General features: G+C 37.5%; 1 protein-coding gene across 1 annotated transcript in view; it reads left to right on the top strand.

The window, feature by feature from the left end:
- Positions 1 to 27,114, top strand: part of NBAS (NBAS subunit of NRZ tethering complex) — a gene marked incomplete at its 5' end in the record, with an annotated part of 176,103 nt that overhangs the window by 105,727 nt on the left and 43,262 nt on the right. The window contains 7 exons of the mRNA XM_084262245.1: positions 1,350 to 1,579; positions 7,823 to 7,933; positions 11,624 to 11,874; positions 12,230 to 12,564; positions 19,770 to 19,988; positions 20,236 to 20,438; positions 26,068 to 26,157. Of these exons, the coding sequence (XP_084118371.1) occupies positions 1,350 to 1,579; positions 7,823 to 7,933; positions 11,624 to 11,874; positions 12,230 to 12,564; positions 19,770 to 19,988; positions 20,236 to 20,438; positions 26,068 to 26,157 (1,439 nt within the window). The remainder of the gene's footprint in view (positions 1 to 1,349; positions 1,580 to 7,822; positions 7,934 to 11,623; positions 11,875 to 12,229; positions 12,565 to 19,769; positions 19,989 to 20,235; positions 20,439 to 26,067; positions 26,158 to 27,114) is intronic.

Here is a 27,114-nt window from a genome sequence, read left to right as displayed (position 1 = left end):
AAGAACTACTGATGTTTATAAAATCAATGAGTTTCCAATGTTTAGAGAGATTCAGAAAAATACCATGCGGAGATGAAGAAGGATGCCCTGTAGCATTTAATATGACTTGGTGAGCAGCCTGACAGCTAGGACTTGAAAAGAGAAGAAATCAGTCGATTTAGAATGACCAGCAAGTCATCGAAAAATTCAAGCATGCCTCAAGGTTCAAACATTTGGAGCATAATTTTCCCTACTGTGCACTCTAGTTAACGTTCATAAGTTTAGCTTCTAATTTAACAGAATCATTCTGTAATAAAAACAAAGTATATTTGTTCAGTAAACTCAATGTTTTTGAGATCACAGTAGATAAATCAGCTGCTTCATTTAGAAAATATTGCAACTACAGTTGGCATTCCCAGCTGATTTTGATGGCTCTTTAGGTGACTTTTTCATGCCACTGTGCTGCTGGTGGCCTCATTTTTCATGGAGGAGAGAAATCAAGGTATTGAATACGCGAGTGATCATATACCACGGACTGCTGTGGTCAAGTGGGGCTGCCTAGGCATAGCCACTGCCCAGATCTCGAGATAATTGGGAGCCCTCTACAGTGCAAGGGTTCCTTTTGCATTTCAGACATGCACAGTGCATATGTTTCCTGTCCAAAGTTGTTGCTTTGCTATGTGGGCTTTTGACTACAGAAGTTAGTGGGGGATTAAATATGCACTTGATGCACGTTTCTAATGTAGAAAAGTAAATTTCATTTATGATGAAGGTATTTTGAAAACAAAGGTTGTCTTAATTCATGGATGATCAATATTTGATTATAGTAAGGCTTCAAGGTATAGGCAATGCTGTGTGAGTAATCTGCAGATTCTGCAATTCTTGCTATTTGAAACTATCAGTGCTTGACACTTAAAATGCTGAGCTATTCCTTTTATCATTTCTGCATAATAGAAGTGTGTTGGAGATTGAGTAACAAACCCAAAAGTTGGCAATATTGCTTCCTTTTTTTTTCACATAGATTCTCTATTTTAGAGTAAACATGTAGACATATAGTGTTTGTATTTGAGATTTGGTAAGTTTTATTTGATTTGCTGACATGTTTTACCAATCAGTTACCTAGTTCAATGTTAATAAAAAATAGTTTTTTAAAAACAAATAAATTCAGTAATAGTGAAATACTTGTTACTGTTAACTTGGTTAGGTAAGTTGGTTTGAATTTTTGTAGCAGAGAATTCTGTTGTGCTAAAAACTTCTCAGAAATGGAATCAAATATTTCAATTCTGAACACAGGGAGCAGTTATAAACTTACTTAATTTTTGCAAAAATTTACAGGACTATTTTTAGTTTGTTGCTAATTATTTTCACAGGTTGACCCAAAGGAACTGATTCAGGTGGTCACAAAGTATGTTACTCAGTATGACTATACAGACTGGCCTGAAGAAATCACAACTTTGATAAATCAGTTGCTTTACTACAATGAACGACTACTGGATTTCACTCAAGCTCAGATTCTGCAAGGACTTGGCAAAGGAGTGGATGTGCAGAGATTTACAGCAGATGCACAGTACAAGAGAGAAACAATACTGGGATTGGCAGAGTAAGTAACATGTACTATGTTTATTTTCTTTATTTTAATGTGGAATTACTTTAAGCTTTAAATCAGGAAAGTAAATTGAAAGAAGTGCTAACCTTTAGAAGGGATAAATTGCCAGTTGCTTTAGATATTTACGCTGTACTACTGCCACAATTGGAGACTTTCCTATTCAACTGATCCACTTAAATGAATGTTGCCCAAATATAAGGATCCATAGTTTTTAATGGAAACTATAGTTCTTTGTTTATTAACTGATAATATTAATCAGGGATTAATGTAATCAGAGCATTAGATGGAGGTTTGATTTCTTACTTTAATCTCCTGTAAAGCTGCCCTAGCAACCTATTAGGGTATGCCCAAGCATCGAAGTTTGTAATGCATTGTAATAGTTAAAAAAAAAGTCATGTATTTTATTTCAGTAATTTAGTTAAAGGTAGTTTATATTACAATATTTTTCCCATGTAGTCATTTGATAGTACAGAAGCCTTCACTGCACATGTTCTGATCTTTAGAATGCTTTTCTCTTATCTTTCAGTTATCAAAGTAGGAGAAAAGGAAAGATACTGGATAGTACTGCCTATTTAATTAATGTCTGCAGGTAGATACTTTAAACTGAACAAATCACGAATATACTTGAACACTGTATGTTTTGAAGACAGTCTAAGTTGAAGAACTGCTAGACAGTCAAAGGAAGAGTTCTGTGCAGTGAGGCTTTTAATATGATTTTATGCACCAAGTAGTTTAGAATTAGGTTTAAAGCTTTTGAAGAGCATGTTGATATATGTTTATAGTCTTCCACGTATGTAGCTACTCATAGCTACAACTCCAATACAAACTTCTTAGTAAATAAACATTGATAGGAAGTATCGAATATGAATACTAGTGTAAGCACAAGTTTTGATCACTGAGCTGCTGTTCTACATTTGTGAAATCTATATCTGCATAGATTTTGGCACTGCATTGATAAAAATAGTTTGCATCTTTTAATGTTTCCATTGGAATTAACCTGCATGGTATATTGGGAGGAGTGGCTGACATGCAGGAACACTGCGCTGCCATCCAGAGAGACCTGGACAGGCTGGAGAGCTGGGCAGGGAGAAACCAGATGAGGTTCAACAAAAGCAAGTGTAAAGTCTTGCACCTGGGAAGGAATAACCGTCTGTATCAGTGAAGGCTGGGGGATGACCTACTGGAGAAGAGCTCTGTGGAGAAGGACCTGGGGGTCCTGGTAGATGACAGGTTGGCCATGAGCCAGCAGTGTGCCTCGGTGGCTAAGAGAGCCAATGGGATCCTCGGGTGCATCAGGAGGAGTGTGGCCAGCAGGTCAAGGGAGGTGATTCCCCCCCCCTACTCTGCCCTGGTCAGGCCCCACCTGGAGTATTGTGTCCAGTTCTGGGCTGAGAGTCCAAAGAAGGGCTACGAAGATGAGTAAGGGCCTGGAGCATCTCCCCTATGAGGAGAGGCTGAATAAGCTGTGGCTGTTCAGTCTTGAGAAGACTAAGGGGGGATCTAATTAATAAGTATCTTGAGCATGCAATGCAGGGGGAATTAGCCAGCCCCTTTTCAGTGGTCTGTGGAGACAGGACAAGGGGCAATGGCTGCAAGTTGGAGCATAGGAAGTTCTACACCAAAATGCAGAACAACTTTTTCACAGTGAAGGTGACAGAGCCCTGGGATCGGCTGCCCAGGGAGGTGGTGGAGTCTCCTTCACTGGAGATATTCAAGACCCATCTGGACACCTATCTGCAATATGTGCTATGGAGCTGCGTTGGCAGGGGGGTTGGAGGTCCCTTCCAACCCCTACAATTCTGTGATTCTGTGATATTGAAGAGAAAGTTCCTTACAGAAAGATGAGACTGAAAACAGATCTGGAAGGGTTAATAAAAATAAGACTTTGTAGTGGATGTAGATGAGTGGTAGTTTCATATTAGGCAGTTGCAAAGATTAAATTTCTTGTTCAGCTTGCAGTTTCCTTGCTTTAATCTTCTCAGTTGACTCTTAATCTGTTTTCTCTAATGAAAACAACATGCAAATTCATTGTGTATCATATTTTTTCTTATTTTTGAGTTATCATTAAGTGCCTCATGTTTTTAATCTTTTATGAAGTGCTGTTTGCGGGAACAACACCTGAAAGAGATGGTATCATATTTACAAAACAGCTTTGTACTAGAATAGGTAATTTACTAGAACTACTTCGAAATAGTTGTCAATTTTATCTTCCATATTTGATGTATTGTCATTAAAACTTATTATGTGTTATTTGTCAAAAGGTCTGGATGACTCACAGACTTAATCAAGGATAGTTTTCAAGCAGTTAACAATATGTTTGGGCAAAATAGAGCCAGAATGTATCTGGAAACAAGTTAGGGAAAGTAGAGTAATACTGAATAGGAATTCTTGAGTAATGAAGTACTTCAGGCCAGCTATGGTTCATAAAGTTTCTAAGTTATTCTTGAGGCCACATTTTGAGTGGCTTGGTCTTCAGCCCTTCACTGCTTCTATTAAACTATTGAAATCAGAAGGTTTAGTTATTTAATGCCAATTTATTCTTTGTCTTATGTCACCATTCTGAAATAATACTTTTAGATTTTTAGAAAAATTCTGCAGTTGTCAATCCGTATGAATTTCATAACTTAACATGTGCTTATTGGGCATATGAACTGGGTCTGTTTCCAGAAGACTGCACCAGAAAATCCTTTATAAAATTACTTTGAATGTACTTCAGGTTTTATTAGTGATATTTGCTTCTGAACCATTGTGTATGCTTTTGCAATGCTTCTCTGCTGCCAGTGTAGACACAGCCTTGTCTCCCTGATGCATTACTGCTGCAGAACTTAACAGCCTTAACCTTCCATCTTCTATCCCTGCTTTAAAGATGAAAGGGATCTAAGACTCTTGGCTTAAATCTTTGTTTTATTTCTCCAAGTTGATTTTTAAAATTTTTGTAATTTAAATATTTTTGAGTATGGGTGATGGGACAAGTGGATCTCATTTCCCTTTATTATGATTCAATCCAGTGGTGGTTCTAATGCTTTGTAGCTGATTGATGCCAGCAGAAATTGTTGAAGAGAGTGATTGTGAGGAAGCACATCTATGTGTATGATATAACAGAGGTTTTAGAGAACAAGATAGGGAAAAAAAAACCCCAAAAAACCCAAAACTGTTTTGAGCTTCCAGATGATTCCTTCTGTGAGCTTGAAGATAGCCAGCAAAATCCTAGCTGAATTCTACTGCACGGGCGTATTTCATGATACTTGAGAAAGGTGTGCTGGCACACAGGCAGGGTGACTAGGAACTATCCAGAAGAACGGCTTCAGTCTTTGCTTTTGTACCAGCAACACACAGGAAGTATATCCAAACTGTGCCTGCACCCGAGCCTTCACTGGAGGGGTTTCTCTGGCAGTCCTGACTCCCAGAGGGAGGCAGTTGTGGCTGTTCATGGAAATGGGTGTATAAAAGTAATTTAAAAGGTCTTCATGGCCCTTCACTGGACTCTCAACAATAGCTCCTTTCATTTTAGAACTGTTTATTTCATTTCAGAAGTCGTTATAATATTTACTTTTTTACACAGAGGGTAGTTAGATCATTTCTAAATGTCATCTCTTCATCTGTCAAGGTGGGCAGAGAAGTGACTCAGAGAAGCTGTGGCTGCCCCCTCACTGGCAGCATTCAAGGCCAGGTTGGATGGGGCTTCTGCAACTCGGTCTGGTGTCCTTGCCCACATCCAGGGATTGGAACTAGATACTCTTTAAGGTCCCTTCCAACCCAGACCAGTCTGTGGTTCTATGATGAGATACTCTGTATCAGAATTGATGATATAGCAGAAGTACTTAGTACTTTTGGGTTTTTTTGTTTTTCCTTAAATGAATGAAAGCATTGAGATCAGTGTTGAGGACTAGCCTGCAGATTACTGTCGTTTACCTTGTTACCTCCAGCGTCTCTTTTTCTGAACAGCATATTCACTGTGTAGTTCTTGCATCACTCTTCACTTTAACTAGTAGCCCCCTCATTGAGAGTACATCAGATGATTTCTCAAAAAGGCAAAGGAAAGTAAGTTTTACATGCACTGTGATTGGGCAACAGCTGATGTTTATCCCTGGTTAAAAAAAGATCTGTTTTTATGTACTGAATGATGAACTGGGGCTACTAATCTGGGATTCACAGTGTAGGGCTGTCATGGTACTTTTCCTTAACGTCAAAAAACAGAATACAGCAGCTGCCTCTAAAGATTTGATGACTCTTGAGTACTTTTGAAGAAGTTTATATCATCATCACCTTAAGCGTACATCATTGCTGGCTAGGTTAAGAAGTGCTTTTCTGTTTGCATTGAAGTATGGAGTCTCGTGTCAAGAGGTTGAGTTCAGGAAGCCTTGCTGTGCTGCAGATCCAAGGGGAGGTGCAGCGGCTGTTGGAGCAGAAGAGGCAGTAGTGTGTGTGAGGGGGTTCTACTTTTGTTTTATTGTTGTCTTAAATATATTCCTGTAAAGGTTTTTATTTATTTCAAAATTATTTCTTTTAAAGCTTGTGTTCTGCCTCCTTTAATTTGCATGCACTGTCTTCAGTTACAGTGCCTAATATTATTCAGGGTTTGTTATTACTCAGGCCTGTGTTTTGTTGTCATTGCTTGTGGGTTCCATATGTTTGGTTCTTTGCACTCACGTTTTTTTAAACTATTAGGGCAAAGGCTATTCTGATAGCTGGTTGGGAACACTTTTCAGCATTATGTTCTTGGCATTTTGCTTTTCTATCCTGTATACTAGATCTTATTTTAATTCTGTGGTGTCTGTAGCAACTGCTGCAGTGAAGTGTAATGATGTGTTGGACAGAGCATCTGAAAATCAGAATTAAGGTGTATGGATGTGTCATCTGTGCACCCAAGGGCACAGACAAAATCATAGACTCCAGCAATAAGCTTTGTTTAGCATGGGTGAAGATATGGTATAGATCTACACCTGTAAATCACAAAACCAGAACTGGGAGGATATTGTCTCTGGTCTGGAGGGTGAGGTGTGTTCTGCTTTCCGTTTATTGTCGTACGTGGATCATGATGGTAGCATAGAAAATGTACTAGAGGATATTGCAGCTTTGCCAAGTGTGCCCCTCACCCCAGTACTATAATGTAGTGAGTCTAACAAACATGTTAAGGTGCTAAACATAATATGCTTAGGTCACTCAAGTTTATGGAGTACTGTTTTTAACGTGACACTATAGAAGAGTGATGTTCGTGTAAATTTATTAATACAAGTTGGTAAACTAATTTACTGACACTTGCAATTGTGTTTTTAATAGTTCATGTCTTTCAAGGCTTTTTTCCTTAGTCCTGCATGACTTTTTAATTAAAGAATCTGAAACAATATGGTTGGCAGTGTTCACATTAAATGCATATTTTTAAAAGTTGTTTGTCAGGTCTATTAGAATGAAATTATAAACAGTATTGTTTTTTGAATTATTAAAAAAAAACCAACAACCAATCCAAAACCAAACACACACACCCCCAACACCCCTCCTGCCAAAAGCCAGTATCAGCCTTAGTAGTTCTGCATTGCATCTATACCAGCATAAAACCAAACCCGTGTGTGTGTGTATTTGAGCCATGCTAGCTTCAGTAGATTAGTAGAATCTAACATGATTTTGTCATTTTGCATACTCCATCTGTTGTTCTGTTAAAGGAAGATGCAGTAACAGAAAACCAGGTCTTAGTATTTCTTGGACATTCATGGAGTGGAGCTGGAAGTTTTCACACCTTCTTTTAGTTTGCAAATACTAGGAGTGTTTCTGTCTGGGAACTGGTAGGAAAAGCTTTGAGGACCTACATACCAGCTGTGCTGAAACACTGTAGGTGTTGCAACTAAATCCAAAAAATGGTAACTGGCAACACATTACATTCTTCATCACTTTGTAGTTGAAATGAAATGAAAGCTGAGGACTTTGCTTTAGCACAAAAGTTAAACAGAAATTGTCATCCAGAACCAAAGTATATGTGGAGCAGGTACCTGTCTTTGGAAAATCACTGTAGTTTGATTTTTGTTTCTCTTCCTCTTCCCCACCCTCCCCAATGCATTGCCGAGTATAACCAGATGCAAGAAGATACACTTTGTGTATTAAACTGTAATTCTAATTTATTCATTTATTAATAAATTAATTTATTAATTAAAATGAATTGTTAAAAATATTTGTTTTCATTACATGTCTCTAAGGGCTTAATGTCTCTTTACCTTATTTTCTTTCCTGTTTTTCCTCTACAAGAACACTTGAAGAAAATGTCTACAAGATTGCTGTTTCTTTGGCTCAGCGATACAGTGTTCCACTTTGGGAAGTTTATATGACCCATCTGGAATTTTTATTCACTGACAGTGGGTATGTTGTCTCCCCTGGAAATACGCATGGGATTCTGTTACACAAAGTATGTGCTAACGTATGAAGTATGTTGAGGGTAGCACTTGGGTTGTTTCCATATTTCTTGTGTTGTGGTACTTTGGGAATTTTTGTCTGTTCTGGGTGATGTTCTTGTAATCAGCTATGAAAATAGGTGTTAGAAGCAGGGATAAAAGTCTGTATGTGCCTAATGCAAGTATCCTGGGACTATTTTCAGTGTTTAGGTTTCCACAGCTTTGAATGCTTAGTGTTGTCTTCTGATAGCAACTTGTAGTTATTTTGACGGTCCCTTGGAAAATGTCCTGAAGCTCAATCATTTTTCTATAATTATTTTTTAAAAAGTCTTGATATTTATTGATCTCTCTTTTACATAATAGCAAAGGAAATAAATATAGTTGAGTTTCTTATTAACATAATTCATCTCTTCATCTCAGTTGCGGTTTTTTATAGGAGTTTAGGGGTTGGTTTGTTTGGTTTATGTCTGTCATTTCCCCCTTGCCTCTCCCTCCTCTCTGCTCCCACCCTCCGCCCCCAACATGGCCCAGATTATGGCATACCAGACCTGGTTTTGGTGGGGGTATGGAGGGAAGGATGCTTTTCTATTCCATTGGTTCCAGGGATTTTGTTTTTGTGGCAGGTTTGGTTCGGTTTGTTTTGTCTTGGTTTTTTGGGTTTTTTTTTGTCTTGGTGGATTTTTGTTTTGTGGGGTTTTTTGTTTTGTGTTTTTTTATAATTTAAATGTTGTCATCTTATCAGTCAGACAAGTATTTTTGCCCACTGAAAGATGAACAAACCCATTCAATGAAAGATAAGGCTACTTGCCTGAATAGTGCACTTGGATGACAGTGATGTAGAGTCCCCTGTGTAATACAGCAGCTCTTTTCTACTGTCCTGACAGACATGATCAAATTAGTCTAGTTTGTTTCAAATTTTAAATTGTGAAAGCAGCTTTAGCTTGCAGCAGTATTTGTACCTATCTTAACATTAGCTATTAATTAAAAAGCAATAAAATGCTTTATAGAACATGAGACATAAAAAAAGCAAAGCCTGATAGATGTTGGTGCAAGAAGTGAGAAGATGAAATAACATTCTGAAATTTTCTTTGCTTCTCCAGAAAACAGAGAAGTCATACCCTCTAAATTTTGATGCTGATAAATTATTTAGTGCTTTAAACAAAACAGACAGTAATGGTGTAAACATGGCAAGGCTAGGGTGAATGTGAAAGAGCCAGGTGACTTCTCTGTGACTAGAATATTACCTAAGGTATTTTGCAGCAGTTTTCTATCATCATCTTTGTTCTTGTCCTCCATGAGTTAGTATTCATAGAATTCTGAAATCACTGAAGTACAAAGTAACAACCTTTTCCCTGATGAAATTCAAAAAAGTCTTGAAAATTAATGTATAATAGCATAATATGCTGCTGTGTGTGGTTTTGTTGTATCATAATCTCATTTTAAAGTTGATTGACAGCATATGTCTATTACAGTATATTTTAGTCTTGGGATTATGGCATTAATAATGCATGCCTCGTTATGCATTCATTCTGAACTGAAAGGAGTTTATTCTAAGACTTAATCTCTTTAACCAAATATGGAGTATTTCTGTAAGCCACTTTATGTAGGGAGAAGCTCAAAAGAAGTGCTTACATAGTTTGTATTAACTATTTATTTGATTAATTGATGTCAAATATCACATTTTTCTGTTATACTATGCATTTGAGTCTGATAAAAATTGTTTTGAATTACATGTTTTAAAATTCCATTGAAATATAATTGTTTCTTTTGAAGAATCTGAATATATTTGATCACCAAAAAATCTTTAAAATGCATTCCATGATTTCAGCAACAGGAAGTTCTATGCTGGCCTGTCACAGACTTTATTTTTTCAGAACCTTTCTGCACAGCATAGTGGACCCTTCCTATCTACCACCAGCCCTGCCTCAAAAAGACACAGCAAAGCTCTGTAGGTCCTGTCAATATCATAGAATCATAGAATGGTCTGGGTTGGAAGGGACCCCAAGGATCATAGAGCTCCAATCCCCCTACCACAGGCAGGGACACCAACCTCCAGGCCTGGATCTATACAAGGCTGCCCAGGACCCCATCCAACCTGGCCTTGAACACCTCCAGGGACGGGGAATCCACTACTTCTCTGGGCAGCCTGTTCCAGCACCTCACCACTCTTTCTGTAAAAAACTTCCCCCTAATATCTAATCTAAACCTTCCCTCCTTTAGTTTTAATATAATTTAATGTCCATCTAACTCTTAGATTGAAGTTTAGGTGTGGACAGAAAAATGTATTCAGATCACACTCTTGAAGTCTATCAGTTCAGGGTGTTTTGTCTGATATTAAGAGTGAATAATGCTTTATTTCCAGTAACATGGAACTTGTTTTCATTAATATGGTTGAACACTTAAAGAATAACAAGGATTTAAATAATTAAAATAATGTTTACAAAGCTGACATCTGAATTAGGGTAGGCTCTGGATGTAAAAATAAAAAAATAATTTATTTGCCCTAATAAATCAGATTTTTTTTTTTAACTGAAAAGGTTGGTTTTGTGATACTTGCTGTAAGAAAATCGTCTTCACGAATCAAACAGATATTTTACTTGGATATCAGAGAAACACTAACTTACATACAGCATTTATTTTAAGGAAAATTCAGTGTTGAAATTCTAATTCAATCAATATTAAAGGTGAAAGAAAGTCAAATGGGATTAGAAGACATCAGATTTCCAAATGAAATGTGCTACATAAAGTGGCATATGATTGGACACTGGGGAGAGTCAAGGTGGTAGTCATCTGTAGGTTACTGCTTCCCTCAGATTTTAGGTAAAACTTTCATTTGAGAAAGGTATAAAGTTAAGATGAGACTTCCTTGATATGCTCCCATTTTTCTCCCAGCTGAGGAAAAAAGGAGTGATTGCATTCAGCTATCTTTTATGTAGTCAGCTGGAGGTGTCTGAATTCATGCTGGGAAATAGGTAATGTATTCTTTTTAAAAGGGTCACGAAAAAAAATTTCCTGAAGCACTGAGACTGGATGAGGTCAACTCAAGACGTGCTGATATTTTCATAAGCTTTCAGGGATGACAATTTGAGAAGCAACTTGATAAAACTGTCAAATGAAATATGCTAAGCATGAATAATAGTGTCAGATAGATTAACTAGTGGGCAAGAGCCAATTTTCAGTGATAATATCTCTCAAAGCATGCACAGGTACTCATCAACTACAGAAAATGGAATGTTACAGATTGGGAGAACTTCTAATTGAGTCATAGGGTTTTCTACCATTGTTCAGCCACAAGTTTTCTTTTTGCTATAGTTTTGGGGTGGTTATTTTTAAAGGCTTCTGGTACGTGTATTTTGGACATTCATCTACTTTTACATGTAGCTATAGTTAGAGTTACGAAACGCTGCTTTGAATTGCACTTCAATATTCATGACCCTTAATCTGCGCATCCAAGTCAACAGATACCAAGATCAGGAACTGCAAGAGCACCTTAGCTTTTCTTTATGGAGAATTAACTGTCTAAATATTTATGAATGAGTATTTAATCTTTCAAAATATTTTAAAGTTGAACATTAAACAAAAGAACATATGGTCCTGTCTCTCAGGTGTGCAGCCTGTATGTCCTGGCCTTTAAATTCAAATTTCTTTCTAAATACAGGTTATCAACATTGGAAATAGAAGAAAGAGCACAAAGTCTTGGTCTCTTTGAGACTTTGAAAACCAGTCCTGAAACCTTACATGAACACATGGTTAAATATGTTTACCCAACTATTGAAGGCAGAGATCACCAGCGTTTACTTTATTATTTTACACTCCTTGAAAACTGTGGTTGTTCAGAAGTGGTGAAGCATGCTATTAAACCTGAAACTCACATCCGACTACTGAAAAAATTCAAAGCAGTTGCACCAGGTAGGAGAGTTCCTTTTTCTTCGTAGCTGTGCTTACTGTTCTGTAAGTGTTGACATGATTATGCTTATTTAGGTTATAATTTCCAGGCATTTTTTTTTCAATAATCATATAATCCCAATAATGTAGTACTCTTAAAGAGAGAAGGACCTTACTCCTATATTACTGGAAATTCAGTTTACTCTGTCAAAAACAGGTTTCTGTTGGTGATATAACTGATGATTTTTGAGGGTAGGCTTAGATTAGATGTTAGATAGAAATTCTTTACTATGAGAGTGGTGAGGCACTGTAACAGATTTAAATGAGTAGATTTAACTGTGTGTGACTTTTGTTCACCTTTTTGTCCTTCTGTCAATAGGTCTTAATTACAAAAAGCTAACAGATGAAAATGAAAACCCCCTGGAAACACTGGAGCCTGTCCTTACAAGTCAAAATATCTTATCTATTTCCAAACTGGCTCCCAAAATTCCTAAAAAAGATGGCAGCATGCTGTCACCAAGCTCTGTTTATGCTGTCTGGTTACAAAAACTTTTTTGGAATGGTGATCACCATCTCATTAAAAAAATACCAGAAACTATGGACGAATGGCTGCATGCTTATGATATGTGTTCAAAGTACTTGGATAGACTTGATCCGGATGATATTGTCACTTTTATCGATGACATTACCTTCTCTTCAAAAGCTGTCACAAAGGTAAGATATATTTGAAGAATTTCAGACCTCAGATGAGGTGCAATTGAATATAGTATCAAAGGGAAAGTCTCAGCAAAATTTTACATTTTTCATTTTAAAGTTTTTAAAGATAAATTCATAAACTTACCTTCCTCTGCCTACCTTTTCTTTTTATGACTGCCAGGATTTAAAAAAAAAAAAAAAAGAAAAAGCTTTTATTCAGTTACAGGAGTTAGTTCTGTGGATGAGAGGTTTTGATGGAACCCCAAAGTCTCTGTATCCTGGTTCAGAAGAGAATAAGATATTATTCTTGTGTATTTATTTATTTATTTTACTTGTGCTCCTACTAAAATTCATTGTGCCGCAGGCTTGTGCTTAGCACCAGGCTTTTGCATGCTGAATAGGATGCTCCACAGAGAAGCATTCTGGTCCAATGCATATGGTTTCTAGGCACTGTAATAATATAAATGATAAACACTGTCATAATCTCCATCTGGCTGAAAGCCTGTTATTGAAAGAACGTGGTTTCATGTCCATAACTTATATTACCAGATCTGCAGTTTCTTTTTGCCCAGTGAAACCTACTTCTAAAGCTATTTTTAACATAAAGTTGTACCCATGCAGCCTTATGTATCTTTATTGCCAAGCACAAAAAAAAGGAGATGAGATCTCTTAAATACTTTCTTATTAAAGGGTCTTGAGATATCTTCACTAAGTTCATCTGAAATAAAAAAAATGATAAAGAGCAGGTGTTTTGTGGAGATTTTTTTTTCTTCATCTCCTCTAGATTGTGCTCATTTTCCAGTGATGTTTATTCACTGCCTTCAGCGAGGTGTCGTTTGTTCCCTCTCTGGTTATTATTTTAGTGTTCCCACAATATTTGTATAAATTTATTAGAACCTCTCTAACCTGTAGCTGTACCAGAGTTTGGTGGGAAAAAAAAAAAAAAGCAGCTATTCACTGAAGTACTGTGAAAATTAAAAGATTTGTCAGCACCAAACACCAAATATAGGCTTTGTCTGTCATGCTGACCAACACATTTTATCACTACTTCCATCAGCTGTCTCTTAAGCCTGTTCAGCAGAACCACTGTCATCTTTAGGTGTTTTGATCCTTTTTATCACTTAATTGTACTGAGTGTTTCAGGCTTATCAGGAAAGACACTCTCCCTGAGATCTCAGTTGCCAGACCTAACTCTGGACTTGAGGTAGCCAGGGAATGACTCTGAGTGATTTAATGAGCTGTAATAACTGTCTTCATGTATGATCACTGCTAGCTACTACTTGAAACAGCTTGCTGTTAATATATCTCGAGTATTTCAAGATTATTTCACATTTATTCCAGCTGAATGATGCAGGGAGAGGTTGTACAGCCTCCACTGTGTATCTCTTTTGAAACATGTTAATTTTCATTTGTTTATTTCTGTTCAGGATTCTAATACAGTTTCTCTACTCTCTTACAATGAATAGGAGTAGCAGGAAGGAGATACTGGTTATTGTGGGTGGTGGCCAAGCACAACACCAGGACTGTGTAGCAGAAATCTGTTAGGTTTTTGGCCATGAAAGATACTGAAGAAGTGTTTGAAACAGTTGGTCAAATCAGCTGATTTAGTGTGTCCCCTGCACTGGGTTTGGGAGTAAAACAGCTGTTTAACCAGCTTGCAACTAGTTTTGCCTCAGGATCCCATGCCGTTTTTAAGTGGAAGTATACAATGAAAAATTATTGCTGTAGAACCTGAAAACTCATTTTTCAGAGATCTATCTCTTCTAACTTTGATCTGAAATAAGTTTCATACATAAAAGCAGCTTTTTAGTCTTTTACTTAAAAGAAAAATTTATTTAAAATTTTAACCTTTCTTGAGGCTGCACTGGTGATGTGATCACTCATTTAATCTGTCATTCAGCACTTCTTTCCCAGTCCAGTTCTATGGCCAGCTGCTACACTGTATCAATGTCCCCTTTCCATAACAGATGCACATTTCTGTATTTCATGGAAGCACTGATACTTAATATACATACAGGACTGCAGAAAAATAAAAGTCATTACCATTAAATAATCTCTGCTTATTACACACACACATCACCTCTCTCTCGCTTCCTCAGAATTTCAGAAGGGAGGGAAAGGAGGGAGAGAGAGTAGTCCCAAGGATGTGAGGAAATGCACTCCATCTTCATCATGGAACAACACCTAAAAGCCCCTCTTGGTCAGAAAAGTCGTGAGTGATGAGGCATAATGGGAGGTAGACTGCATAGCAGTGTGGGCTATATGAGTTGAAGTTCAAGGGTACCATTGCTCTTGGCACCGTGTACGAGCTTAGGAAGCAGAGAATATCCCTCACTGTTTTCATCTATCAACAGTAGTGAAGTGAGAGAAAGGTGATGGGCCAGCAAAGCAACAGGAAACCTCTTCTAATTGTGTGTCCCTTGATATGACAGAGAACGCGGGAACAGAATGAATAATTGTGTAAAAGGGAATGAAAACACAAGGGTTTAGTACTGACTTCTGCAGCTTCTCATTCTGAGAAAACAGGAACATGATGCGCTTTTGACAGGGGCCCTCTGCTTCACCTGTCCCCTTTCACTGGCTCTTTTTCTTACTTTATTTGTTTAAAGCCTCATGTTTTAGCATGAAGCACTTTTATTTGTGTGTAATGTCACAATAATTATGGCATGGAGCATGTGTTGGTAGAGAAGAGAGGGCAGCTGGAGATCTAAGTCATTACATAATTTTCCTCATGGTCACATAGAGAAATAGTTTGTATTTGCATCATTTGAGGATGTTGTAGTGCTAATTGAATTGCTGCTCCTTCTGTGCTACTAGTAAGTGAACATCTGAGAGGAAGAAGGTAGTACTGAAAATTGAAGGATGATTAACTTGATCTTGAGTTGAGCCAGCAGTGACTGGGTGATGAATGAGCAGTGCTGACTGGGGAAAACAATTGGGAGAATGTCTAAACTGGGGAAGTGAATGGTGAGTTTGCACTTGTGAAAGGGCAACTAACATTGTTATGCTGACATGTAGTTTAGGGCATGACAAAGTTTCAGGTGCTCTTGGTGCTAAGAGCGCAGAGGTTCTTTTCTCCCATATTTCTTGCAGTCAGTAGAAGCAAGTTACCACCTGGAAGATGAGGTTCACTTCCCACAACCTGAAAGGTTCAGAGAAGTGGTGACACTGGGTGGGGTGGGAACTGTGTAAGCAGGGATGCATCATAGTGGGAGTTAAATAAATCACAGGCACAAATGATGTGGTTAGTGTAGTGGATATTCTGTATGAGACAGATCAGACTGCTTCCCAGCATTTAATAATTTTTCACACGCGGTGTATCCTATAGGATATATTTTATAGTTTTTAAGGGATTAGGAGTGACTGGTAAATCCAGAGTAATCCTTGATTGCTTAATTATTTACTTTTTTTAAATGCCTTTCTTAGCTAAACTGAATTTATCTAGTTTTGAGATCCATTACTATTACAGCTCTTCTCTTGACCCAGTATATCAGCATCTCTCTTCAAATGAAGAATTTAGAGATTGATGTAGTATTCCTGTTGTTTGTGGTAAATGGTGAAATTCTTTATTCTTCATCAGCACCCTCCTCACACATTGATACTTTGACCACAGCAGCTACCTGCTGCAAGCAGTGAGAGGGTTCCTGCTTTTAGCACTTCTACTCAGAAATGGTTTTAGTTCTGAATAATTATTTCAAGTTTTTTCTGACTCAGTTCATCTCTGCATTAGTTACCTTAGACTGTTTGCATGTATGGAACAGATTCCTTCCGAAAAGGGGGATATTCCACCTATTCAGTGGAATTACTGCTTATATTTTTGCATGCATTATCTTTTCTTGCAGCAGCTCGTTTGCTTTTAAATAATGCTGGCTTCATAGATTCTTAATTATAGTAATGATCATATCAACTTTTTTATCTTGATGATTTCCTATTTATTCCCTTTGATTGATTTGTGTGAAGCATTTTATGTAATTTGGAGATTTTTCTGTTCCTTTGCTGCTAGTATTTTGTTCGTTGTGCTATACGGTCAGTTACGTCTTCAGAGAACTCTCTCTGAGAGCTCATAGGTCATTGTCCTGTTTTTTGTTGATTTACAGTACTCTGGGGTCTAACAAATTACAAAACCACAACTGAAAGCAGTGAAAACAATTACATTTTTATTGCTGTGATTTCATTATTGAAAATGTGCATCAAATTGGGATGGGCATAGTATCCTGATGAGGAAGAGAAGAGCCCAGTTTTAGACAGCAAAATTAGAATAAAAAGCAGTGGTGTAATCAGTTACATCTTCTATAGAGAAAGAGATGTTGAAACTTTCCATATGCAAGTTTCCTTGCAGCCTTCCGTAGGCTTGGCCACATTCATTCAGGCTGTGGTTGATTATAATTTATTTACTATTCCATCCATTATAACTCCTTTGCCAACTTCTGATGCAAATGAAAAGCTTTGTTTACAACTTCATGGTTTTTAATTGAAAAATTGACTCTCAGTTTCTCTGAGTCGGTAATGTTTTTATGGCCATTTTCTTTTAGCTTAAGCAGGAATATGATGTCCACATTTTGACCACACACCAAATGGGTGATGAATGGGAACCTGGTATTAGCCTTTGCAATTTGCCCTTTCAATTATAACGACTTTTAATGCTATTTTTAATAATTATATAGAAAGCTCAGTTAAACCCCAAAACGCAGAGGAATGTTCAGTATCTTTTGTCTGGCTGACTGACGATTTATCACTGGTAAGGAAAAAGACAGGGCATGACATTGCCTGAAGATATACAAGAAATGTGTTAATAGTGTTCTTACATAGCATGACTGCATTCAGGTGTTACCTTTTTGAATTACTTGGTTTCTTTTTATCACTTTTTATCACTGTGCTCCAGTTCAGTCAGTTTGTCTTGTCTGTCCTTGCTTTCTTCATGGGTATTGACAGCACCTCTTTTTCTCCTATCAGAATATCTTTAGATACCTTGTTGTGCCTTGCCATTAATGTGGTTACTTTAATTAAATTTGCTTCAAGGCTGCAACGTCATGAATAACATCTTTTTCTTTAACTGTTTCCTTACATGCATTAGAACTTTTACACTGATCTCTAGGTAAACTGTCTTGGGGCTGGCAGGGATGGAGGTAACCCCTATGGGGTTGTGCTGTGGATTTGTCACTAAAATAGTGTTGATAACACACCAGTGCTTTGCTATTGCTAGGCACTACTTGCGTGGTGTGAGAGCTTGTTTTTTACCTCTGTACCCCAGCCCTGACTATGCCACAGATAGGCAAAAAGTGGGTAGGGGACACAGCCAGGACAGCTGGCCTGGGCTGGCCGAAAGTGTGTTCTGTGGCGTGCTCAGCCAGGCAGTATCATGCTCAGCGGTAACAAACGGCAGGCTGGAGGTATCATCCAGGATGGTTTTTGCTTGGAGATTGTCTGGGCATTGTTCTGTTTGTGGGAGGGGGTGAGATGTCTTTGCATCACTTAGTTTTGGTTTGTTCTTTTTTTTTTTACCCTCTCTCCTTCAGGTATTGAAGCATCTTTATCTCGGTTTAGAAGTCTTCTTACTTTTGCTCTTCTTTATCTCCTCTGTAGGAGTTGGGAATGGGCTTTTGTTATTCTGTAACTGTTTAACCTACTTCTGAACTACCTAATGTAATTTGCTTTCCATTCTAGTATATCTGGTTGGCTTGTAGCTCTGTGACATTTGGGTGGTGGAATATGTAAAGCTAGCATTTAGTGGCAGGGGTGGGAACTGGAACAAACTGTTCCATCTGAACAGCAGCAAACATTTTCATGGTAAGGGTGACCCATCACTGGTTGCTTAGAAAGGTTGTGGAGTCTTCCACATTGGAGATATTCAAAAGCTGTCTGAACATGATCCTAGGCAACTCGTTCTATGTGGCCCTGCTTCAGCAGGAGTTTGGACCAGATGCCCTCCACAGGTCCCTTCCAACCTCAGCCAGTGTGTTTTTCAGTGCTGCAGGGATCCCAGATTCCTGTGGCATTACAAATAGGGGAGCTGTTGCCATCATCTCAAAGTTGCATGTTAATCATTGGCAGTAAGAGTGCCAGGGTCAGTATCTTCATGTGCAAGTGAATGTTTCTTGTACAATACTTTATTTAAAAAGCTTACATACTCTAAGCAAAATGAGTTTTGACATGAGTTTTTACCCTGAGGAGTGAAATCTGTTGAGTTGAAACAGTATTTGATGTTTCTTAGTTTGAAAATGAAAGAAATCAGACTTTTAGGATACTTAATTACACATTATAGCCTATAGAATTTAAAATATTTTAAAATACTAGAAGCTTTATAAAAAGAAAACATTTCACGTGCAAACAAAGATTGAACTTTTTTTTATCATTGGGTATGATGCCAAATGTTGTTACTGAGGATGAGTATGGAGAAGAGCCATTCATGTTTTGGAATAAAATAACCAAACAAATGATGTGTTGCTAGTGCTCCATTTTGGCATTAAGCAAATATGAATGCAAAATTATAATACTTTTGGGAAGACCTGTATTCTTTTAAATGTTCTATGCTGTCTTTGCAAATGGTGTCATGACTCTAAATTGGTGTATATTCACACTGTTACCTAGGATGTAACAGTTAGATGGAATACTTAAATTGTTAGCTGTTTCATCACTCTTAATGCAATTTGAACATTAGGAGTAGAATGGGGAAGGTGGTGGATGAGCATCTCAACATGAGCTGGCAATGTGCACTTGCAGCCCAGAAATCAACCATATCCTGGGCCCTATCAAAACCAACATGAGCAGATTTTTCAAAATAGTACTTGCTCTTTCATGAGCATAGGGATACTTTTTAACCGTGAGCTAAATCTAACTGCTCTGAAGTCAGTTTTCAGCATTTAGGATTTTCAGTTAATCTTGTAAAATGATCTCAGGATATTTCTCAATGTTGATTTAAAATCCAAAGTCTATAAGGTGGCAATCTTAAAAAATTAAATATTAGAGGAAAAACAAATTTCATATGGTTTAATATGAGCCAGATTCAATACCTAGAGAAGAATGGACAACACAGGAATGTAAAGGAATACTGATCCTTTTAAAATAAATTATTAAGGAGAAATAAGGTTTCTTCTCATAAAATATGTCATTTAGTTTTATGCTGTGCTGTACAGCAGTGAAACCGCTTGACCTCTAGGCACTGCTGTAATACAAATTTTAGTGTACATATGATGAATGATTAAATATTGAGTCATCTTTTTCAGCTGCCAGTTGAAGCCAGGATAGAAGTGACAACGAAGGCTATTAAGGCAGTAAAACATCTTTCTGAGAAATCAAGAAAAAAACCTTCTGAAAATAACATAGAAGATGCTAAAAATCCATCTGTTGCTTATGAAGAAACTCTGAATCACTTGCAGCAATCTCATGCTCATCTGGAAACACTCACTCATAGTTTTATCACTTACTTGAAAAACAGCGACCAGGTAATGGTTACTGCTCAGGTGCTTGTTTTGAGTGTTGCCATGAATAGCAGTGATCAACAATCCTCTGTTATATTTTACTGTGTTTTGTTGCTTTGTTTTTGTTGACCTGGTCTTTGAAAGTTCAGTTCTATAATTTGTTACTTTTTCATAGTATGTACTAAATCTTGGTAGAAAGACAGACACAGGAAGTTACGCATCTGTAATTAAAAAGTACCCTGATTCATGTCCAAAAACTGTCGGTTCACAGGACACGCTGCAGAAGTATGGCTATTTATATGACATGTCAAGGTCAGAGAAAGAAAAAATCCATGACCAAGCAGTAGCTATGTGTATAGATGGACAGCCCTTGGATATGATACAGCAGTTGTTACAAGTGGCAGTTGGAGATCTTGGTCTTTCTCCTAAGGATATTGTCCAGTGTGCTATTAAAAATATTGTGTGCACATTAAGGTAAGTACAATGCCACAATTAAGCCCAAAAACCTTTCTTATGGATTTTGTGGGTTTCTTTTTTGTTTTGTTGATTGGTTGGTTTGATGTGGGGAAACGTGTTCTTGGATCATTTATCCTCCTGGTTATCTGAACATGAAATTATAAGTAAAGCAGTTAAAGATTCCTTAGTTTGAGAAGCCTGGGCAATCTGAACAAAACAAGCCACTGAAATCCTATTCATTGGATGGTGCTTTTAGGTTAAAAACCGTGTGTAACTTTGGTGTGTAATGTGAAGCTTTGACATTTTTTCTGTCACAGCAGAAAATAAGGATCTTAATAAAGATGGTCAATGTGTTTGTTACAAAAAGATAAATGCAACAAGTGCAAAATAGTATTCTACTGTTAGATGGCTGCTAGACACTGTTTATCACTTCTAAGACCACTTCAGATACATAAAACTTGTAAAATTTATCTTGCTGTTCTGTGTTTTATGTGGGCAAATTATGTGGACAGGATGATCTGAATTCACATACCAGAAACAGAGGAAACAAGTCTAGCATGGGAAATAATCTGTGCCTATACCCTTTCTTCAGTAAGTACATGTACATTGCAGCAGATTGAAGTGCCACAGATGAAAAGAAGGCAGCCTGTCAGAGTGTCTGCAGTCCTCTTTGGCAGAAAATTGATTTCTGCTGTCGCTCAGTTTAGGAGTGACCATAGCATCTTTGATGATGGGTGAGCTTTTATGCAGCAGCATAAGTAATACTGTCTTTCTTGTCTGGGCTTGTGCATTTGATGAAGAATAATTTAGCTTTAGATAATCACTGTCCTGCTGTTTCTAACTGGAATATAGCAGTGTGCTGCATCTGGATATAAAGCTCACAAAGTCAAGTTAATTTCAAGTGTAATGAGTCTCATTAATATGCAGAGTATGAGAAAACTATCAAAATTCTTCTTTCTATTCTGCTTCTTATCAACAACTTTCTGTGAACTGAATTATTTGTTCTTTATATGCATTGCAAGGCTGGGATGTCTGCAAGTTGATTTAAAGGTCTGGGGCAGAGACCATGGCCAATAACTCCTATGCAGTACTTTACTGGAAAGAAGGGAATGCCTGTCTCTGTGGTAGAGAAAACCATAATGGCAAGCGCAGTAGAAATAGTTGGAGGCTTCAGATAATTTCAGAAATTCACTCATTTGGTGATGAGACCTAATGTGATCAGTCAAATTTTGGGTTTTTTTTTCTTTTTACTTCCTTCTTTTCTCTTCTTCTCTTATTTTTCTGTTAATTTAGAGGAAACACAAATAGAAAGAAGGAAAATAAGGTTTGAAAAACAAGGCAATATCTGGTATTTTCAATGAATACCATAGTTAGGTTAAAAGATTTAGATGAAGTTAATTTATTCTCCTTTCAAGCATTCTTTGTACTTTATTGGGTTTGAGGAACTTGATTAAATATGCATCGGTTTTTCTGAAGCTGGTCTGAAATCAAAAAAAGCCTTTATCAGTGTAATTACAGCAGGCTCATACCAAGGAGTTTTGAGGTGAGCAGTGAATCCTGTTCTGTTGTTTAAAGCATGCATAAAATAGCATATAATCTGTGTGGAAGACTAATCCTTCATTAATTATATTTGTTTCTGTTAGCAGCTGCTTATTTTTAATCATTAATTATTAAGAAAAGAACAAGGCGACAATCGGTGGAAACTTGACATGATTATTTGTCTCATGAGCTGTAATCTCTTTCTGGTTTCTCTAACTATTAAGCAGTAGAGGCAATGTTAAGCTTAAAAAAAACCCAAACAACTTGCTTTCAATCTTTCTAGAATTCATTTTAAAATACTTTCTATTCCTAGAGTAACTCTAATTTACTGTTTAGATTCTCCTTTCCTCCTGCTTAGTAGAAGAGTGCCTGTCTGTGTATGGCAAATGTGAAGTGTTCTGTAAAAGTTCTTGCACCTACTGTACTTGAGAACTGGCTTCACAGATGTATTTTCCAAAACAGGGTTTTATCTTTTCAGAAATGCCCATTAACTTTTGGGTGCGTGTTTCTTTTGACCCAAGTTTTTCTAGGTACTCAAGAGCCTGGCTGCAATTGGAAATGCAGATTTTATCTCTAATTAGAGAGATGAAGGGCTTTTGAAGAGCAAGTTCTAGGACTGTTCAGAACCAATCTCCAAAAATTGAGGGTACTCAAAATGTAAGGTTTTCTGGTTATTCTCCTTTGATGTGAAAGCTGATTATGTATGATAAAAATAATTTAGTGTAAGTAGAGCTAGTGGGATCTCCATTTCTGTAGTCCCTGTCCTGTTCTCTTTCAGACAATCGTCATTCTTTTCCTAGTACGTAAGCTTTATAAGCGTTCTTCAGTTTTCTTTAATCTGCAATGTTAAAGCCCTTTCATGTCTTTATATTGCAAACAATTGAAAAACACCCACAAAAATCATAATGCAGGAAAATTTAAATTTAGCCTGTAAGCAGAACATTAATGGAATGGCTTATAGCTTTCTGGGAATATAGCTGAAGTTTTCTTTGCTTTTCTATTTTTAAAAATATTTAAAACCATCTCCTAATGCAGCCACCTACTTAAAAAGATAAATACTGCAGATCTTTTACTGTTTCCACAGTTCTGCAGTATTGGTGTCATCTAAATGAGATGGGGTTTTGGTTTGGTTTGGAGTTTTTTTGGTGGGCTTTTGGGTTTGTTTTTTTTTTTGGTTTGTTATTGGTTTGGGTTTTGATGGAGCATGGAGCATTCAGTTCTGTTGTTTCTCCTTTTATGTGAAAAGTATACTTTTTTTTTTTTTCCCCCCCGAGACTGGTATTTTATGTGTGAAAATAGATTTTTTATGTTTTGGACAGACATTATCTGTCTTTGGGAACCTGAAATCCTGGATGTATCTGTACCATAAATTATGATTTGATTATTACCAGTTATCCTGAAGATTTAAACTTCACTCTTCTAAATTTTTTTTTAGAAGCCATATGGTGGTATTGGTATTAGCAATCGCATTTCTTTCATAGTCATATGTAAGATTATTTTTTGAGGAAAAGGCTGGTGTTACGAGCTTTCTACTCCTACTCTGAACTTCTGTGTGCAATATATAGCAATATAAAATGCCTTAGGTAAACCAAGATTTTAATCATGCCATAAACTACCTTGCATCTGTTTTGAATGCAGTCACATACTGTTTTTAAATCTGGTGTTGATCACTGAAATGCTGGTCACTTATTAAGATAAAAATAAATTAGAAAACGTGAAAGCTCCGAATGCAGAAGGGCATTAAAGATTATAAAAATTAATATCTCTGTGCCATATAGTATGATCATGTTTTAGGCAACAGATTTATCTTACTGAAGTAATAAATGACAAAATTATAAACACTCCTGAAATTATTGACAAAAAACCCAAGAAATATTGCACTTCTTTTTACACAGTTCAGTCATCTATACAGCCTATTTTGGCTTTAGACACAGCAGTTAGGGTAGTCTGGACATGCATTAAGTTTTTTAAGAGACCTATAAGATGAAGCTGACATCTTTGGTAGCAGAAGAGCTTTGATATGCTAATGAGCTGTAGAGAAATGCACTTTGTCACTAGGTTTAGTAAACTAACTTTGGTACTGTTTGCCTTTCTTTCTCTTTTGTAGCATTGACAAACTCTAAGATAGGCAAAACTTGTTTTGCTAGCTCATGTCGGGCATCCTTCCCACTGCAGTGGCTTCTCTGAAGAGACAAGGTGCACAATCCCTCCCTCTTTCAGCACCAAGACACATCTTGGGTGTGTTTAGCTGAAAATTTTAGCAGAAGATGCCCCTTTCAGTGCATTAGGAGTGAATGATTCTCCCCCCACACCCTTGGGATTTATTGCAGAAGAAAACTATTGTAACTGGAACATCTGATGGGCAGTGTGACTAAGCTTTTTTTTTTTCCCAACACATGCACAGCAGATTCTGTTTAATGGGTAGCTTAAGCATCTGCTTTCCCAGATAATGTTCTTGACCAATGTTTTTCTCCTTTCTAATTTTGTTTGTTCTGATAAACATCAACCTGGTTGATCCATGTTGTGATGGGTTGACCCTGTCTGGAGGTCAGGTACCCCCCAGAGCTGCTCTATAACTCCCCTTCTGAGCTGCACAAGGGAGAGAAAATGTAATGAAAGGCTTGTGGGTCAAGAAAAGGACAAGGAGAGATCACTCACCAGTACTGTCATGGGCAAAACAATTAATTTATTTATCAATCAAAACAGAGTAGGATAAGGGTAAATAAAACCAAATCTTAAAACACCCCCCCACACACACACCCCTTCCTTCTTCCCAGGCTCAAATTTATTGATGAATTTCTCTGTCCTCCCCCACAGCAGCACAGGGAATCAGTGTTGTTCATCACATGTTGTCTCAGCTGCTCCTTCCTCCTTAGGCATGGACCACACTCTGCCCCTGATCCAGCTTGGGGTCCCTCCCATGGGAGTCAGTCCTCCATGAACTTCTCTAACATGAGTCCTTCCCAGAGGGGCTTCAGTTCTTTATGAACTGCTCCTGCATGCCTCTGATCCACAGAGTGCAGACATTAAGGACCAGACTGCTCCAGCATGGCTCCCTTCCATGGGGTCACAAGTCCTGCCAGCAAACCTGCTCTGGCCTGGGCTCTTCTTTCATTGATTGCAGGTCCTGCCAGGATCTTGTTCTAACACAGGCTTCCCACCTGATCACAGCATCCTTCAGGTGTCTCCACCTGCCCTGGTATTGGGTCGTCCACAAGCTGCAGGAGAATCTGCACCCTCACCATCCTCCGTGGGCTGCAGGGGGAGAGCCGGCCTCACCATGGTCTTCTCCATGGGCTGCAGGGAAATCTCTGCTCTGTTGCCTGAGGGATCTCCTGCCCCTCCTTCTTCACTGAAGTGCAGAGTTCCTCACATCTTCTTACTCCTCTCTCTGGCTGCAGAAATCTGTGGCTTCTTTTTTAAAATATGTTATCGCAGAGGCAATGCCACTGTCACTGAGGGGCCTGGCCTTTGCCAGCAGCAGCTCCATCTTGGACATAGAGGAAGCTTCTGATCATTTCTCACAGAAGCCACCCCTGCAGCCAAAACCTTGCCACGCAAGCCAAAACCAGTAATTTATGGGAGAAGATTGACAGGTCTCTGCTTTATTACAAGCAGTTTTAGTAAGGCCCAGCTCAAAACATAACTGAAAATTAATCTCGGTAGGGGTGGGAAATCTGCCTAATCAGCAGATGGATTCTTTTGACTCGAGTTAACAGTCCAGCTGGTTTAAACTGATAGTGATACCACAGGGTGATTTTTGAGATGTACTTTTACGTGTAACACTTAATCTCTTTAGTTGATATTGATGAGTTCTTTTAGGTAATGAGAGTACATCTGTGTATTTTGTTGACCTTGTCTGTATTTAGAAGTGCTAAATTTTAACTGTTCTCTTTCTTTCAAATTTCACTTTAGTATTTTAGCATTTCTCTTTCTCACTCTTGTTGCTCCTCAAATTATTTTGACATAAAAATAAAAGTACTAGTTAAGCAGAGAAAGTGGAAAATTCCTGTAATTACTGAACAACTCATGTAAATCCTGGAGGTGGACAGCATTAGATCAATATTAAGGACCATTTTTATGGTAATCTTATGTCTTCCCTTAACAGTGGAAATGGTGGCTCATCTGCATCAGTGAAAGATCCACTTGGAATCCTAGAAGGCATTGTCTCTGCAGTGCATGCAAGTGTTGAGAAAGGGTAAGAACTTTGGTTAAGACTTTGAAAGAAACTTCTCATGAAAGCATTGTAGATACGATATTGAATATGGATTATTTTTCTTCATGGATGTATATATATATAAATGAATTTGTACTTTACCTTCTAAAACTTTATTCTGGAACAGGCCATAATTTATCAAGTTCAAAATCTGAGCCCTGACAGAAGGCTTTACTTGCTTATTTGGAATATAGCAAGTCCCTGAACCCAAGATTTGGGTAACTATGTATTATGGTGATTTGAGAAAATGCTTTTTCTGCTGTGACTAATGCAGATTGTATATCTACCAGGAGTACTTCACTGCCTTTATTTCAGGTTAGAAGATTACGACTCACTTGCAGGTATCTGAATTTAGATATCTAAATTTGTCCATATTTGTAGGGTATAGTGCAGAAAATTTCACAAATGCTGCATTATGCTTCACCACATTTCTTTCTCCTTTTTTGGAGCTGAACATATTCTAGGTCACATAATGGTCTGTTTGTCTCAAGGAAGTTTTCCGTTGCATTTCTAGTAAAACAAGGGAAGAAACACCAATTTTCATTCCAGGCATACAAACTAAGAAATCATGTATGATAATAAAACCCCATACTCTTCGGTAGCCAGCAAAATCAATTACACTATTGTATAGAGGCTTCTTTACTGACATTAAGCTAGTTAAATATTGGATACTGAAGTAAAGTGAATTGATTTCAAAATCTACAGTAAATCTAATTTGTGATATTACAGATCATAGTGGGATAGTTGTTAGTATTTTATTCTGAAATGCACTTTTTGGATTGTGTATTTCATCACAATTTAACTGCTGAAACAATAAGCTGCAGTGAAAGCAATTGTGATTGTAGGACATTATTTACATTCATCTAAATACTTGTTCTTACCTATCTCTTTAAACCTCAGGTATTCAATTTGCAAAATACAAGTCTTTCCCTCAGGAAA

This window comes from Gallinula chloropus (genome assembly GCF_964237585.1).
Source record: "Gallinula chloropus genome assembly, chromosome: 3".
In the NCBI taxonomy this organism is placed as follows: domain Eukaryota; kingdom Metazoa; phylum Chordata; class Aves; order Gruiformes; family Rallidae; genus Gallinula; species Gallinula chloropus.
The sequence above is the reverse complement of the archived record's forward strand: the minus strand, read 5'-3'. Positions and strand labels throughout refer to the sequence as shown.